Genomic DNA, 16,992 nt, shown 5'->3' on the forward strand with positions numbered 1-16,992 from the left:
TTTTGTTCATTGAGAGTAGTCAACAGTCCAGGAGTCAATGAATGAGTGAAAGTTGGAGTGGAATAGAGGATCGAGTCATTGAGAGTCAACAACTAGGAGACGAAACAATGCATCAAGAGTGCAGGGGAATAAAGGATCAAGTCATTGAGAGTCAAGGGTCGAGACATCAAACAATGAGTCAATTAGTGAAGGGTGGAAGGGAATAGAGGATCGAGTCATTGAGAGTCAACAGTCTAGGCATCAGTCAATGAGAGTCAATTAGTGAAGGATGGAGGGGAATAGAGGATCGAGTCATTGAGAGTCGAGTCCAGGAGTCAGTCCATGAGCTCGAGTGAAGGGTGGAGGGACATAGAATAGAGGATCGAGTCATTGAGAGTCAAGAATACAGGAGTCACGTCAAAGAGTGAAGTTAAGAGAGTTATAAGAGGCCTGAGTAAGTATATAAGGTTTAGAGTGGTAGTAGGAGTATTTACCTTGGTATATCAAATCAGTAACCTCCTAAACACATCTACAATAATTACCATGCAATACCATCCTTAATTAATATTGTCTATGCATCAGTAAAAGTAAGCTTTTTTTTTTTTTTTTACCTTTTTTGCTATTTCACATTTCCAAACCAATGAAAATTGAAATCAAACACGTATCTGTGATAGCTCTTAAATCTAAATTTGACAGTTACGACACAAAATAAAAAAAAACAGAGATAAGCAAGCTGATGGTGGCATGTAAATCATGGCCTGTGACAAAGAGTGTTGGACAAACAGCAATCAGCAATAATTGATGGGTAATATTGATGTAGTGGCAGGTACCTGTACGGTTTACCTGTACACAGGTGACAACATTGATCCATCAATTACAGTAAATGTCCACAATATTTTGATTGGAATAAAACAATTCAATAAAATCTTAACTTAAAACTGATGCTTGAAACATACAAAAAATACTTGAAGATCATGTTTCATAACAAACATTTTTGGAATCCTATTTGCTTCCAATTCAAGATGGATAAAATTATTTCAGGAATGTCATATGAAAAGTGATTTTTGCAAGGTCAAATTTATAGAATTCATTTTGAAATATACCAAATATACATGCATGTAAAAGAAGGATTTTTGAAAAGGTTGAAATTCAGAGTTAACGTTTTTAAAAGTCTAAGGCCAAAGGTCACGGTCAAGACCTGCAGATCATATATGCAGTAAAAGGTCTTGTCACAAGGAACACCCACGTCAAATATGAAAGTCCCATCTCATATTGACAGCAGGTCCACAAATGTATTATGTATGAAATTATCTTGTATGGCCGACACTGACTACAATGTTGGGGGTATATCAATAGCTCCCCTGGACTTCGTCCCATCAAGCTCATAAAATAATATACAGCTTCAACATCTTTGTTTAAATACATACAGTGTAGTATTGCATAAAATATCATTATTCACCGAAAAGTAAACATTGGGATAAAAAAACTAATAAAAATTTATCATAATAAAGGTATACGTATATATCGGTATTTATTTCGTTTTTTTTACCTGAAAATTTAGAATTAATTGGCTTTCCTAACAATTACATCATTTGTCTCTGCTCTGTAAATTCATTGATTGTTTAGGAGCTGACAGTTACAATCTACAAGGTATATTGTATACAGGTGGTGGTGGGGATCAATACCCAGGCCAGCCCATACAGGCTGATAACGAAGGACATTAGCATCGCCAATACAAAATGTACTACAAAGTCTACTGCAAGTTTTTAATACAGACAATGACAGTTCTGTTACCCTGACTACAGACAATGTCAGTACTGTAACTATGACCACAGACAATGTCAGAACTGATACACTGACTACAGACAATGTCAGAACTGTTACCATGACTACAGACAATGTCAGTACTGTTACCCTGACTACAGACAATGTCAGTACTGTAACAATGACTACAGACAATGTCAGTACTGTTTCTATGAATACAGACAATGTCTGTACTGTTACCCTGACTACAGACAATGTCAGAACTGTTACCCTGACTACAGATAATGTCAATACTGTTACTATGAATACAGACAATGTCAGTACTGTTACCCTGACTACAGACAATGTCAGAACTGTTACCCTGACTACAGACAATGTCAGTACTGTAACTATGACCACAGACAATGTCAGAACTGTTACTATGACTACAGACAATGTCAGTACTGTTACACTGACTACAGACAATGTCAGTACTGTTACCCTGACTACAGACAATGTCAGTACTGTTACCCTGACTACAGACAATGTCAGAACTGTTACCCTGACTACAGACAATGTCAGAACTGTTACCCTGACTACAGACAATGTCAGAACTGTTATCCTGACTACAGACAATGTCAGTACTGTTACTATGACTACAGACAATGTCAGAACTGTTATCCTGACTACAGACAATGTCAGAACTGTTACTATGACTACAGACAATGTCAGTACTGTTACCCTGACTACAGACAATGTCAGAACTGTTACCCTGACTACAATGTCAGAACTGTTACCCTGACTACAGACAATGTCAGTAATGTTACACTGACTACAGACAATGTCAGAAATGTTACCCTGACTACAGACAATGTCAGAACTGTTACTACAGACAATGTCAGAACTGTTACCCTGACTACAGACAATGTCAGTACTGTTACCCTGACTACAGACAATGTCAGTACTGTAACTATGACTACAGACAATGTCAGAACTGTTACCCTGACTACAGACAATGTCAGAACTGTTACCCTGACTACAGACAATGTCTGTACTGTTACCCTGACTACAGACAATGTCAGAACTGTTACCCTGACTACAGACAATGTCAGAACTGTTACCCTGACTACAGATAATGTCAATACTGTTACTATGAATACAGACAATGTCAGAACTGTTACCCTGACTACAGACAATGTCTGTACTGTTACCCTGACTACAATGTCAGAACTGTTACCCTGACTACAGACAATGTCAGAACTGTTAACCTGACTACGACAATGTCAGTACTGTTACTATGACTATAGACAATGTCAGAACTGTTACCCCTGACTACATATAAGTTCAGTACTGTTACCCTGACTACAGACAATGTCAGTACTGTTACTATGACTACAGACAATGTCAGTACTGTTACTCTGACTACAGACAATGTCAGTACTGTTACCCTGACTACAGACAATGTCAGAACTGTTACCCTGACTACAGACAATGTCAGAACTGTTACCCTGACTACAGACAATGTCAGAACTGTTACCCTGACTACAGACAATGTCAGAACTGTTACCCTGACTACAGACAATGTCAGTACTGTTACCCTGACTACAGACAATGTCAGTACTGTAACTATGACCACAGACAATGTCAGAACTGATACACTGACCACAGACAATGTCAGTACTGTTACTATGACTACAGACAATGTCAATACTGTAACTATGACTACAGACAATGTCAGAACTGTTATCCTGACTACAGACAATGTCAGTACTGTAACTATGACTACAGACAATGTCAGTACTGTTACCCTGACTACAGACAATGTCAGTACTGTAACTATGACTACAGACAATGTCAGTACTGTTACCCTGACTACAGACAATGTCAGTTCTGTAACTATGACTAAAGACAATGTCAGTACTGTTACCCTGACTACAGACAATGTCAGAACTGTTACTATGAATACAGACAATGTCAGTACTGTTGCCCTGACTACAGACAATGTCAGTACTGAAACTATGACTAAAGACAATGTCAGTACTGTTACCCTGACTACAGACAATGTCAGAAATGTTACCTGACTACAGACAATGTCAGTACTGTTACCCTGACTACAGACAATGTCAGAACTGTTACCCTGACTACAGACAATGTCAGAACTGTTACCCTGACTACAGACAATGTCAGTACTGTTACTATGACTACAGACAATGTCAGTACTGTTACCCTGACTACAGACAATGTCAGAACTGTTACCTGACTACAGACAATGTCAGTACTGTTACCCTGACTACAGACAATGTCAGTACTGTTACCCTGACTACAGACAATGTCAGAATGTACTTTACACATGACTACACAGAATGTCAGAACTGTTACTGACTACAGACAATGTCAGAACTGTTACCCTGACTACAGACAATGTCAGAATGTTACACTGACTACAGACAATGTCAGAACTGTTACCCTGACACAGATAATGTCAGCAACTGTACACAGACAATGTCAGAACTGTTACCCTGACTACAGGACAATGTCCGTACTGTACACCTCTGACTACAGACAATGTCAGTACTGTAACTATGACTACAGACAATGTCAGAACTGTTACCCTGACTACAGACAATGTCAGAACTGTTACCTTGACTACAGACAATGTCTGTACTGTTACCCTGACTACAGACAATGTCAGAACTGTTACCCTGACTACAGACAATGTCAGTACTGTTACCCTGACTACAGACAATGTCAGAACTGTTACACTGACTACAGACAATGACAGTACTGTTACTATGACTACAGACAATGTCAGTACTGTTACCCTGACTACAGACAATGTCAGAACTGTTACCCTGACTACAATGTCAGAACTGTTACCCTGACTACAGACAATGTCAGTAATGTTACACTGACTACAGACAATGTCAGAAATGTTACCCTGACTACAGATAATGTCAGAACTGTTACTACAGACAATGTCAGAACTGTTACCCTGACTACAGACAATGTCAGTACTGTTACCCTGACTACAGACAATGTCAGTACTGTAACTATGACTACAGACAATGTCAGAACTGTTACCCTGACTACAGACAATGTCAGAACTGTTACCTTGACTACAGACAATGTCTGTACTGTTACCCTGACTACAGACAATGTCAGAACTGTTACCCTGACTACAGACAATGTCAGAACTGTTACCCTGACTACAGATAATGTCAATACTGTTACTATGAATACAGACAATGTCAGAACTGTTACCCTGACTACAGACAATGTCTGTACTGTTACCCTGACTACAATGTCAGAACTGTTACTCTGACTACAGACAATGTCAGAACTGTTAACCTGACTACAGACAATGTCAGTACTGTTACTATGACTACAGACAATGTCAGAACTGTTACCCTGACTACATATAATGTCAGTACTGTTACCCTGACTACAGACAATGTCAGTACTGTTACTATGACTACAGACAATGTCAGTACTGTTACTCTGACTACAGACAATGTCAGTACTGTTACCCTAACTACAGACAATGTCAGAACTGTTACCCTGACTACAGACAATGTCAGAACTGTTACCCTGACTACAGACAATGTCAGAACTGTTACCCTGACTACAGACAATGTCAGTACTGTTACCCTGACTACAGACAATGTCAGTACTGTTACCCTGACTACAGACAATGTCAGTACTGTTACCCTGACTACAGACAATGTCAGTACTGTTACCCTGACTACAAACAATGTCAGTACTGTTACCCTGACTACAGACAATGTCAGAACTGTTACCCTGACTACAGACAATGTCAGAACTGTTACTATGACTACAGACAATGTCAGAACTGTTACCCTGACTACAGACAATGTCAGTACTGTTACCCTGACTACAGACAATGTCAGAACTGTTACCCTGACTACAGACAATGTCTGTACTGTTACCCTGACTACAGACAATGTCAGAACTGTTGACCTGACTACAGACAATGTCAGTACTGTTACCCTGACTACAGACAATGTCAGTACTGTTACCCTGACTACAGACAATGTCAGAACTGTTAACCTGACTAAAGACAATGTCAGAACTGTTACCCTGACTACAGATAATGTCAGTACTGTTACCCTGACTACAGAAAATGTCAGAACTGTTACCCTGACTACAGACAATGTCAGTACTGTTAACCTGACTACAGACAATGTCAGAACTGTTAACCTGACTACAGACAATGTCAGTACTGTTACTATGACTACAGACAATGTCAGAACTGTTACCCTGACTACAGATAATGTCAGTACTGTTAACCTGACTACAGACAATGTCAGAACTGTTACCCTGACTACAGACAATGTCAGAACTGTTACCCTGACTACAGACAATGTCAGTACTGTTACCCTGACTACAGACAATGTCAGTACTGTTACCCTGAATACAGACAATGTCAGAACTGTTACCCTGAATACAGACAATGTCAGAACTGTTACTATGACTACAGACAATGCAGTACTGTTACCCTAACTACAGACAATGTCAGAACTGTTACCCTGAATACAGACAATGTCAGTACTGTTACCCTGACTACAGACAATGTCAGTACTGTTACACTGACTACAGATAATGTCAGAATTGTTACCCTGACTAGACAATGTCTGTACTGTTACCCTGACTACAGACAATGTCTGTACTGTTACTATGACTACAGAAAATGTCAGTACTGTAACTATGACTACAGACAATGTCAATACTGTTACTTTGTCTACAGACAATGTCAGTACTGTAACTATAACTACAGACAATGTCAGTATACTGTAACTATAACTACAGACAATGTCATTTCTGTTACTATGCCTACAGACAATGTCAGTATTGTAACTATAACTACAGACAATGTCAATACTGTTACTATGACTACAGACAATGTCAGAACTGTTACCCTGACTACAGACAATGTCAGAACTGTTACCCTTACTACAGACAATGTCAGAACTGTTACCCCGAATACAGACAATGTCAGAACTGTTACCCCGAATACAGACAATGTCTGTTTTGTTACTATGACTACAGACAATGTCAGAACTGTTACCCTGACTACAGAGAATGTCAGAACTGTTACTTTGACTACAGACAATGTCAGTACTGTTACCCTGACTACAGACAATGTCAGAACTGTTACCCTGACTACAGACAATGTCAGAACTGTTACCCTGACTACAGACATGTCAGTACTGTTACCCTGACTACAGACAATGTCTGTACTGTTACCCTGACTACAGACAATGTCTGTACTGTTACCCTGACTACAGACAATGTCAGTACTGTTACTATGACTACAGACAATGTATGTACTGTTACCCTGACTACAGACAATGTCTGTACTGTTACCCTGACTACAGACAATGTCAGTACTGTTACTATGACTACAGACAATGTCAGAACTAGTACTGTTACCCTGACTACAGACAATGTCAGAACTGTTACCCTGACTACAGACAATGTCAGTACTGTTACCCTGACTACAGACAATGTCAGTACTGTTACCCTGACTACAGACAATGTCTGTACTGTTACTATGACTACAGACAATGTCACTGCTGTTAACTTTATTATAAATCAAGTGTCCCAAACTTGACATGTACAATTGTCCCAAAGTTCTTTATGACCCAGACTCACCTTGCTGTTGTAGAAACTCTGCCTCACTCATGGTGTGGGGCTGTAACAGCTCCCCTACTGGGGCTGTAATGGTGACTGGGAACTTGGTGTCCTGGGTACAGATATTAAACTTAGCTGGCTGGGTAGTGTCGTTAAAATTGATAGCCAGTAACACTGAAGTAGATGCACCTTGTCCTAAAGATGCTGAAAAGAGAATAAATCATTAACAAGAGCTGTTGGAGAACAGCATAGCTCGTCTCGCAAATCTTTGTCAATAAATAATTACAAGAGGCCTAGGGGCCTTAACGGTCATCTGACTCTAAATTAAAACCCTTATATTATTGTAGTATGTATTCTCTGTAGCAAGTATATAGTGGCACTGTTGGCCATGGTGGCCATCTTGGATTTCTGACCAACCAAATAAATAACAACACTTGGTCTGGACCATCTAAGGATAATTTCTGGTAAGATAGAGCTGAATCCCACCGGTGGAATTTGAGAAGAAGTTTGAAATAGTTGTTGTTCAGGAAAATCACGATTGCGCAATCATGTTACAAAATGGCCCCCATTGCTGCCATGTCAAAGTTTGTACGAGGCCGAAAAAATAACAACACTTTGTTGGCCCTCCTTCCTTAACATCCTCACCAATTTCCAGCTCAATGGCACCAGTGGAACTGGAGAAAAAAATTTAAAATGTGTTTTTCAAGATGGCGGATATGGCGGCCATCTTGGATTTCAGACCAATCCAAAAAATAACAACACTTGGTCGGGATCATCTCAGGATCATTTCTGGCAAGTTTCAGCCCAACAGCACTGGTGGAACTTGAGAAGAAGTTTAAAATGTGTTTTCAAAATGGCGGCTATGGCGGCCATCTTGGATTTCGTACCGACCCGAAAAATAACAACACTTAGTCAGGACCATCTCAGGATCATTTCTGGCAAGCTTCAGCTTAATCCCACCGGTGGAACTTGAGAAGAAGATTGAAATGTGAAAAGTTTACGCACGACGCACGGCACATGACGACGGACAAAGCACGATGGCTATAGGTCATCCTGACCCTTCGGGTCAGATGACCTAAAAATATTTTAACTGGAATGGTTTCGCAAATTGCATTAATAATATTTATATTGTTTACTTGATCAGATTATGTTTTGTGAATTCATGCAATTTTCAAAACCATACCAATTTATATATATATAAATTATTTATTGACAAACATTCGGGAGACAAGCTAGGCTGTTGTAGATTAAATGAATATATTAAATACAAACGTAATTGCTTTTGGACATATTTCTTCAATTTTTTGATAAAATATTATCCTTATGAGAGTTATCTCCCTTGAAAATTGTGGACCTGTATAAATTGTCTAATGTAAGCATTTTCACATTGCATGAATTGTTTTATTTTCAGTTTCACCCCAAGAAGGGATAGTGTAACTCCATAGGGACTCTTTTACCAAATATCAGCACCCTAGTACAATCATAAAGTGATGTGTTAATAGCTTTCAACATTGAAATGTGTTTTTTCCCCAAAAAATCATTCAGTTTAACTCCGGCAAGTGATAGTTTAACCCCCACAGGGAACCTAATACCATGTATTACTATGCCTTTCAACACTCACAACATAAACTTAACACAAAGTCCAAAGATTTAAAAACAAAAACAAAAAAACACAAATTTAAAAAGAAAAAATCCAACTTTTTTTTTAAAAGTTTTACTCCAGGAAGGGATTGTCTTACTCCATAGGGACTCTATTGCCAATTATCAGCACCCTTGTACAATTATAAAGTGATGTATTAATACCTTTCAACACTTGCACCAACAACTTTTTTTCTACATTGTAAGTCCAAAAATTTTCAAAAATCTGTTTTTTTTTTTCAAAAAATCTTTTAGTTTAACTCTGGCAGGGGATAGTTTAACCCCCACAGGGACCATATTAACATAAATTACTATGCCTTTCAACACTTGCACCAAAAATTTAACATCTGAAAAACCAAGGCCGACGCCGGAGTGACGACATAAGCTCTCACTCTTCTTCGAAGAGACGAGCTAAAAATTATATTCTTATAAAATTCACACTGTGGTTCATATGCATGTACACATTTTCTTTGATCAGAATTTGTTCATACTGTTGTGTTTGCTTGATATTGCATTTTTGTTTGCTTGATATTGCATTTTAATTGCTTGATATTACATTTTAATTGCTTGATATTGCATTTTTGTTTGCTTGATATTGCATTTTTTTTTGCTTGATATTGCATTTTAAACTATCAACATATGTAACTTGAAGCTCAAAATATCTTTATACAGTCAAACCTTGTTATCGCAAAGTTGGTTTTGTCGTTAAAAAAAAAACTATTGGAATATCCAGAGTATTGAAGGTACCAAGTCTACCAAGGTCACCAAAGAGTATAATACTGTTGGAACTGAATTTTTACTTATATACAGCTGTCTTCCAGTTACCAGAGTTTGGGATAATGAAGTTTGACTGTATCTAATTATATATGTAAATCAAATATTTTAAAGGACAAACCAACATCTGAAACAGGCAAGAACTCAGAAAAATAGTGACAATCTCTTTCTCGAGAAAAGCTCTAAGATTTGTCAAGGCCAGCTAGCCGAGGGATGACAGGTCATGGATCAGCCGTATATATCATAGGTAAATATATAGACTGATATCAGAATGAAGTTTGAAATATATATGAATGTTGGGAAATGGAGGGAAGGGATATTGGTGGACATGGGGAAAGATTTGAATGGTTACATACAATAGAAGTGTAATAAGGTTAGAAAGATGGGGGGGGGGGGGGGGGGGGACTAGAAAATGTCTGTAAGACAATCATAAATGCCCCCGCTGCCACTTGACACCCCGTTTGATGAGGATCACATGAGCAGTTCCTGAGATTAGTTAGTTACATTGCATTGAGACAGGACAGGATGCAAAGCGACGCGACGCGATGGGACATAAAAGTGAATGCTGTAATTAAAGTGGATAGAAAATTAAAATTAAATAGCAGAGAGAATGAGGTTGAGTATATCATTATACACTAACAAGTTTATCATCAATTCATCTTTTAGTTATTTCGAACATTAAAAAAAAAAAAATGCTATTCTGACCTAAACTATCATTTAATCCATATATTTCTATTTGATCTGTTTGTTCGGATACAGATCCAGATGATTGAACATTACGAGGCAAGCGTTAAGCACTGAGAGCCTAGTTTATCAGGTACAGGATCGGATATACACACACATACTGATATAGATCCTATGTACTGTCAATCCTGGCTTCATTGTGAAATATTTATCACTGCTTCAAGTTACATGTGCGTTTGCATGCATGAAGGAGCTGCACTGTGTCAACAGAAGATGTGCTGCTTCACGTTACTAAGTGCTAGCTTAATCAATGAACTTAACGATATACATGTATATATTATTATATTACAATGTGGTTAATTTTTATATATCACATAACTTGCCTGTTCTACCATGCACCCATATCATAAATACCATACGACATATGAGTTTTTACACTTTTGTAATGTCGCAAATACTTTACATTACATTGTCACAATGAATATGTGACGTTTCACAATTCTCTAGAGAGATATTAAAGAGTACTGTACAAGTCAAAATTTCAAATCCTTATGTATATTCTCATAAATACAAGTTATATGTGATAAACAGCACTTGTAGCTATATAATATGGAATTTATTTAGCTAGTTAAATAATTCAATGCCTTTTGCCTAAATTATTTAACTTGTTAATAAATTCCATATAACATGGTCACTCAGGTAACCTCCTCTATGTATTAATTCAAAAAGACTTTGTTTTTATATGTCAATAGCTGGAACATCCTACATGTAAATCTTGTATTTGTTAACATAATTTAGGCAGTATTCACTTAAAAGTAAAGTAGTGGAATTTCATTATGATGATTTCATGTAAAGTTCAAATCTGAATTACCATAAATAGTTTGAAATTGAATATCAGCAATATCACAGGACAGTTCGAGAGTACTGAGTGACATTAAATGTCATTAGTTGCATAGCAACGACAAGCCAGAATGCTAACAGGCACATAAGAATACTGCATAAATTTAGCAGTTTTACAAAAATGTAATTGGATATGTCAGGTACTGTAAAATTAGAAATGATCTTATTTGATTTATAATTTTAAAAATAACATTTTAAACATTTTAAACAGTAAGAGCTAAATAAACCAAATATAACCGTTGTAAAAGTGATCCGATATATTGGTTATGTCTTCTGAATAATTTACAACTTATATCCCTTTTAAGTCATCTTTAATGATGTGTATGAATTATAAATAAGGGCTAGAAGGACTGTTTGACTATAGGCCAACCAAATACATATGTGTGTTTCTTGTAACAGAAAATATACATGCTCTTCAGTGTTAAGCAAACCTGACCTTTTCAATCATAGAATATTATTAATATCTAATAAATTAAAGGATGTTTTACCAGATGGTGTTATGGTTATTTAACACACATAAGCTATCACTGACATGATTTCCCTATGTAAACTAGAACTCCACAGAGCTGAATGTGTCCACTAAATTGAAAGGATGTTAATTTGAAAAATTCCATGAACTTATCCTTTTCAAAGAAGCCAAAGTCCTACCATTTGAACAAAGAATAAAATATCATACAACTATATTAGTCTATAAAGCCTTGCATAACATGACGCCTGATTATATACGCTCATTAATTGAAACTTGTCAAAATTCGTACTTTTATAACTTGAGGTCAACTACAGATAACAAACTTATTTTGCCCAAACTGCAATCAGAAACAATGTGAAAATCATTTAGCTACTCTGGAGTATTGTCATGGAATAACCTACCACTACATCTTAAAAATATAACATCTCTTACAACTTTCAAACAAAAAAATCATTACACAATCATTTTCTCTCAAGCTTAAAGTCATAAATTTCAGTTCTTCCAATTCAAGCGAAACTACATTATTAAGAAAGCATGTGTATTATGATCTATTGATTTTAAATAATTCCCTATCAATGTATATAAAGAAATTCATGTTCTACCGAATGATTATTCTATGAGTACCTGCATGTTCATTACTATAACTTTTTCCAACCATATTGTATATATTTCAAGGTACATCATGTTATCTGTTGATTAATGTATGTTATATTTTGTATGTTGTTATAGAGGGCCATATGCATGGAAGCACATGCTAAATATGTCACCCTCAGAAAATAAAGTATCAATTATATTATCATTACATATAGAGGTGACAAGTAGTATGTAGTGAAAAAATATATTTAACAACAAAAATTTCACAAAATTTAAAGGGTAATAATTATATATATAACTCCAGAATAAAAAAATATGTTGACACTTGAACTTTTAATTCATCAGGATTAAGTCACATACAAAGTTAGATATTGATATGCCAAGCATTTGGTTAAAAAACACAATATAGAAAACAATCTATTATAAGAACTTCCTATATGCAAAGGGCCATAAAGCTCCATCAAAATGAAGAATACTAATACAGGGTTTAAAGATATGATCTGTAATTTATTATGAATGAGTCATATACAAAGTTTCAATTTGTTGTGACAAGTGGTGGTGAAAAAAGTCCAGAAAACAGGTAATTACAAGAATGTCCTATATGCCAAGGGCCATAACTTCAGCAAAAAATGGAATATTGACATGAGGTTCAAACTCAATATATGTAATTCCTTATAACAAAGCCACATACTAAGTTACAAATTGATGTGACAGGAGGATGTAGCAAAAGGAAAACAGTTAATTATACAATGAAACTTGTAATGTGCATTATATTTGGCCGTAATTCCATCAAAAAATGGAATTTTAACACAGGACTGTAAATCTATAATCCATCGATATGACAAAGCCACATACCAAGTAACAAATAAATGTAGTTAGCAGGAAGGCAAAAAGAAAGTTGGGAAAGTGTGACTGACAACGAAGCACAATAATGGACAAAGTTTGTTATAAGTCCACCCATAATTGCTGAATATACAAATGTACATGTTGTCAAAATGTTTGTTTATGTATAGTGTGTTTCCTTTGATTTCAATACCAGATAATTTCTTAATGACTATAAGTCTCCAGTTGTTCCCGCTGAATACAGAAAATCATCGAAACTGAACTGGAAAGATCTGTTACTGGCGTTACTGCATCATGCCATCACAAATGCTGGCCACACGTTCAAAGAATTTGGAAAAAGGGAGATAACCATCTTTTTCAATTGATTCTTGGGCTAAATTTTAATTTCACGTGACAGTTATTTCCAGAACCCTGGCATTTAGGATGATGTGAATTCAAATTCAACTTTCATCGAATGTTTATAAAAGTACTTAATATAGATAATTATTATATATTCCTTAAATGTAATTTCTACCAAATGAATCATGGCCAATATTTTCTATTTTGATGTGGCTCATTTAAGAAAATAGTATTTTTAATGCTGAATGCTCTATTTATTAGAATAATTATCATAAAAAAAATTTAAATAAAAATTTAAATAAAACAATCTAAAAAAATATTGGTTAATGCACTTAGCAGTCATCATAACATTTGCCTTTTGATTTTTATGTCACCTTAACTCTGACCTCAGGATGTGACACCAGTGTAAGAGTAACAAGTATACATGTACATGGTATTGCTAAAGCAGTACATGTCCCCATCTGTCCCCGCTAAAAATAGTAACAGTGATCTTAACTTTGTCCCAAAAACCATAAAATTCAAACATGTTCGAGATATAATGGTACTTTATCAAAGTGTGAAAATTGACCAAAAATCTCTCGAGGAATGAAACCAGTATAGTGAGGACAAACTTTGGTGTTATGTACATAGGTACAAGACGGACGAAGAGGGAAGCTATAGTCCCCGTTTTTACCAGTGGGACTGATAGCTACAAGGGAACCTGTTGTTCTACTTCTAATAGCATTGAGGAAAATAAATTAGTCATTACTTACCAATTTCTGGGAAGTCATGTATTTCCATTCCAGGTTGTAATTTCTAAAAGAAAGCATAAAGATAATATTACTGTACCACAGGACAAGTAAAAAAGTTTAGTTTCATGCTGAAGGATAAAACTACATCTCACAGCTACAGAATCTGATCAGTCTAGGATTTAATGCTCAACATGATGGGTCACTATCAAATACACAGCTCTATCAGTCTAGGATTTAATACTCAACATGGTGGGTCACTATCAATAACACAGCTCTATCAGTCTAGGATTTATACTCAACATGGTGGGTCACTATCAATAACACAGCTCTATCAGTGTAGGATTTATACTCAACATGGTGGGTCACTATCAATTACACAGCTCTATAAGTGTAGGATTTATACTCAACATGGTGGGTCACTATCAATTACACAGCTCTATCAGTCTAGGATTTAATACTCAACATGGTGGGTCACTATCAATTACACAGCTCTATCAGTCTAGGATTTAAATGCTCAACATGATGGGTCACTATCAATTACACAGCTTTATGTCACAATCCATTATAAAATGGTTAAAACGAGTCAAACACCGGGGTTTATCACCAATTAACACTGACCTAAAAAATACCAACATGTGGATCAGAAATAAATTTTAAATGGGTGGGCCTATTACCAGATATGGATGGGCTTATTACAAAAAATGGGTGGGCTTATTACCAGACATGAGTGGGCTTATTACCAGACATGGGTGGACTTATTACCAGACATGGGCAGGTTTATTACCAGACATTGGTGGGCTTATTACCAGACATGATTACCAGACATGGGAAGGTTTATTACCAGACATGGGTGGGCTTATTACCAGACATGGGCAGGCTTATTTCCAGACATGGGTGGGCTTATTACTACACATGGGTGGGCTTATTACCAGACATGGGCAGGCTTATTTCCAGACATGGGTGGGCTTATTGCTACACATGGATGGGTTTATTACCAGACATGGGCAGGCTTATTTCCAGACATGGGTGGGCTTATTTCCAGACATGAGTGTTAATTACCAGACACGATTGGGCTTATTACCAGACATGGATGGGCTAATTTCCAGACATGGATTGGCTTATTACCAGACATGGATGGGCTTATTTCCAGACAAGGGTGGGCTTATTTCCAGACATGGATGGGCTTATTTCCAGACACGGGTGGGCTTATTTCCAGACATGGGTGGGCTTATTTCCAGACACGGGTGGGCTTATTTCCAGACATGGGTGGGCTTATTTCCAGACACGGGTGGGCTTATTTCCAGACACGGGTGGGCTTATTTCCAGACATGGTCGGGCTTAAGCTTATCACCAGACATGGGTGGGCTTATAACTAGACATGGGCGGACTTATTACCAAACATCGGCTCAGGATTTGAACTAGTGATCATTCAGTCACATACAAATGTAAACAAATATTGTATCCATTAGGCCACTGTGCCTCAAGGTAGATATTGGAATAGCCAGGAGATGCATGGTTCTCTTAAAGAATGAAGTAAATGCAATAATAGAGATAAGTAAACAGACTTACCTTATTATCTATATGAATCCCAGAAATTGTATTATCACTATTATTCACAAACATCATTTCTATGGAAACCATTTTGGGAGAAAATATGGACACAGTTCTGGTAAACTTGTAAGTAATCGTTAATCCTTTGCCCGCAATCTTGTTCACAAGTTCATAAACTTTGGCTGGAATTGATGCTGGATTAAACTGAATAATAATAAAAAAGAAAATAATTATTTATTCAGAATCTGTATTTATTTCATTTGCTAATGAGAAAAGAAATTGTTAGTTTCAAGTTTTCACTTTAAGTGTCTGGAAGGAGGGTTTTTTGTTTTGTCTTTGAGAGAAGAATTTTTTTTTTTTTTTTTGCACAATTATGTATAACAAGAGGCCCAGAGGGCCTGTATCGCTCACCTGGTTTCATGAGATATGAAACAAGAACTATGCTTAAGTATATTTGCCACTGGTATTGCTATGTCAATATATATCATATGCATTTTATATGGTTACATGAACATTTTTTTTATTGTAATTCTAAAAATGTCAATTTAGCCAAATTGATCCCTTTTGGCCCCCGGGGGTCAGCCCCACCAATTGTACAATTTTGAATCCCTACCCCAAGGGGATGCTACCAAGCGAATATGAGCGATATATATATATCCATTGCTTAGTTTCAGAGAAGAAGTTGTTTATATCAATTTAGGCAAATTGACCCCTTCTGGCCCACCCCTCAGCCCTCAGGGGGGTCAGCCCTATCATTTGTACAATTTTGAATCCCTACCCCAAGGGGATATTACCAGTGAAATATGTGAGATATCCATTGCTTAGTTTCAGAGGAGACATCGTTTATATCAATCTAGCTAAACTGGCCCTTTTTGGCCCCGCCCCTAAGACACCCAGGGGGTTAGCCCCACCATTTGTACAATTTTGAATTCCTACCCCAAGTAGGTGCTACAAGGCAAATACGTGAGATATCCATTGCTTAGTTTCAGAGGAGAAGTTGTTTATATCAATTTAGCCAAATTGACCCTGTTTGGCCCCCTCAGCGCCCCGGGGGGTCAGCCCCACCATTTGTACAATTTTGAGTCCCCACTCAGT

At 36.8% G+C, this 16,992-nt stretch overlaps 1 protein-coding gene across 1 annotated transcript in view; it reads right to left on the reverse strand.

The window, feature by feature from the left end:
* Window positions 1-16,992, reverse strand: part of LOC117334135 (AP-3 complex subunit beta-2-like) — a 48,382-nt gene that overhangs the window by 8,392 nt on the left and 22,998 nt on the right. The window contains exons 21-23 of the mRNA XM_033893603.1: window positions 15,916-16,101; window positions 14,368-14,410; window positions 7,396-7,578 (exon numbers count right to left, since the gene is read on the reverse strand). Coding sequence (XP_033749494.1) covers window positions 7,396-7,578; window positions 14,368-14,410; window positions 15,916-16,101 — 412 coding nt within the window. The remainder of the gene's footprint in view (window positions 1-7,395; window positions 7,579-14,367; window positions 14,411-15,915; window positions 16,102-16,992) is intronic.

This window comes from Pecten maximus, chromosome 9 (assembly GCF_902652985.1).
Source record: "Pecten maximus chromosome 9, xPecMax1.1, whole genome shotgun sequence".
Taxonomy (NCBI): Eukaryota; Metazoa; Mollusca; class Bivalvia; order Pectinida; family Pectinidae; genus Pecten; species Pecten maximus.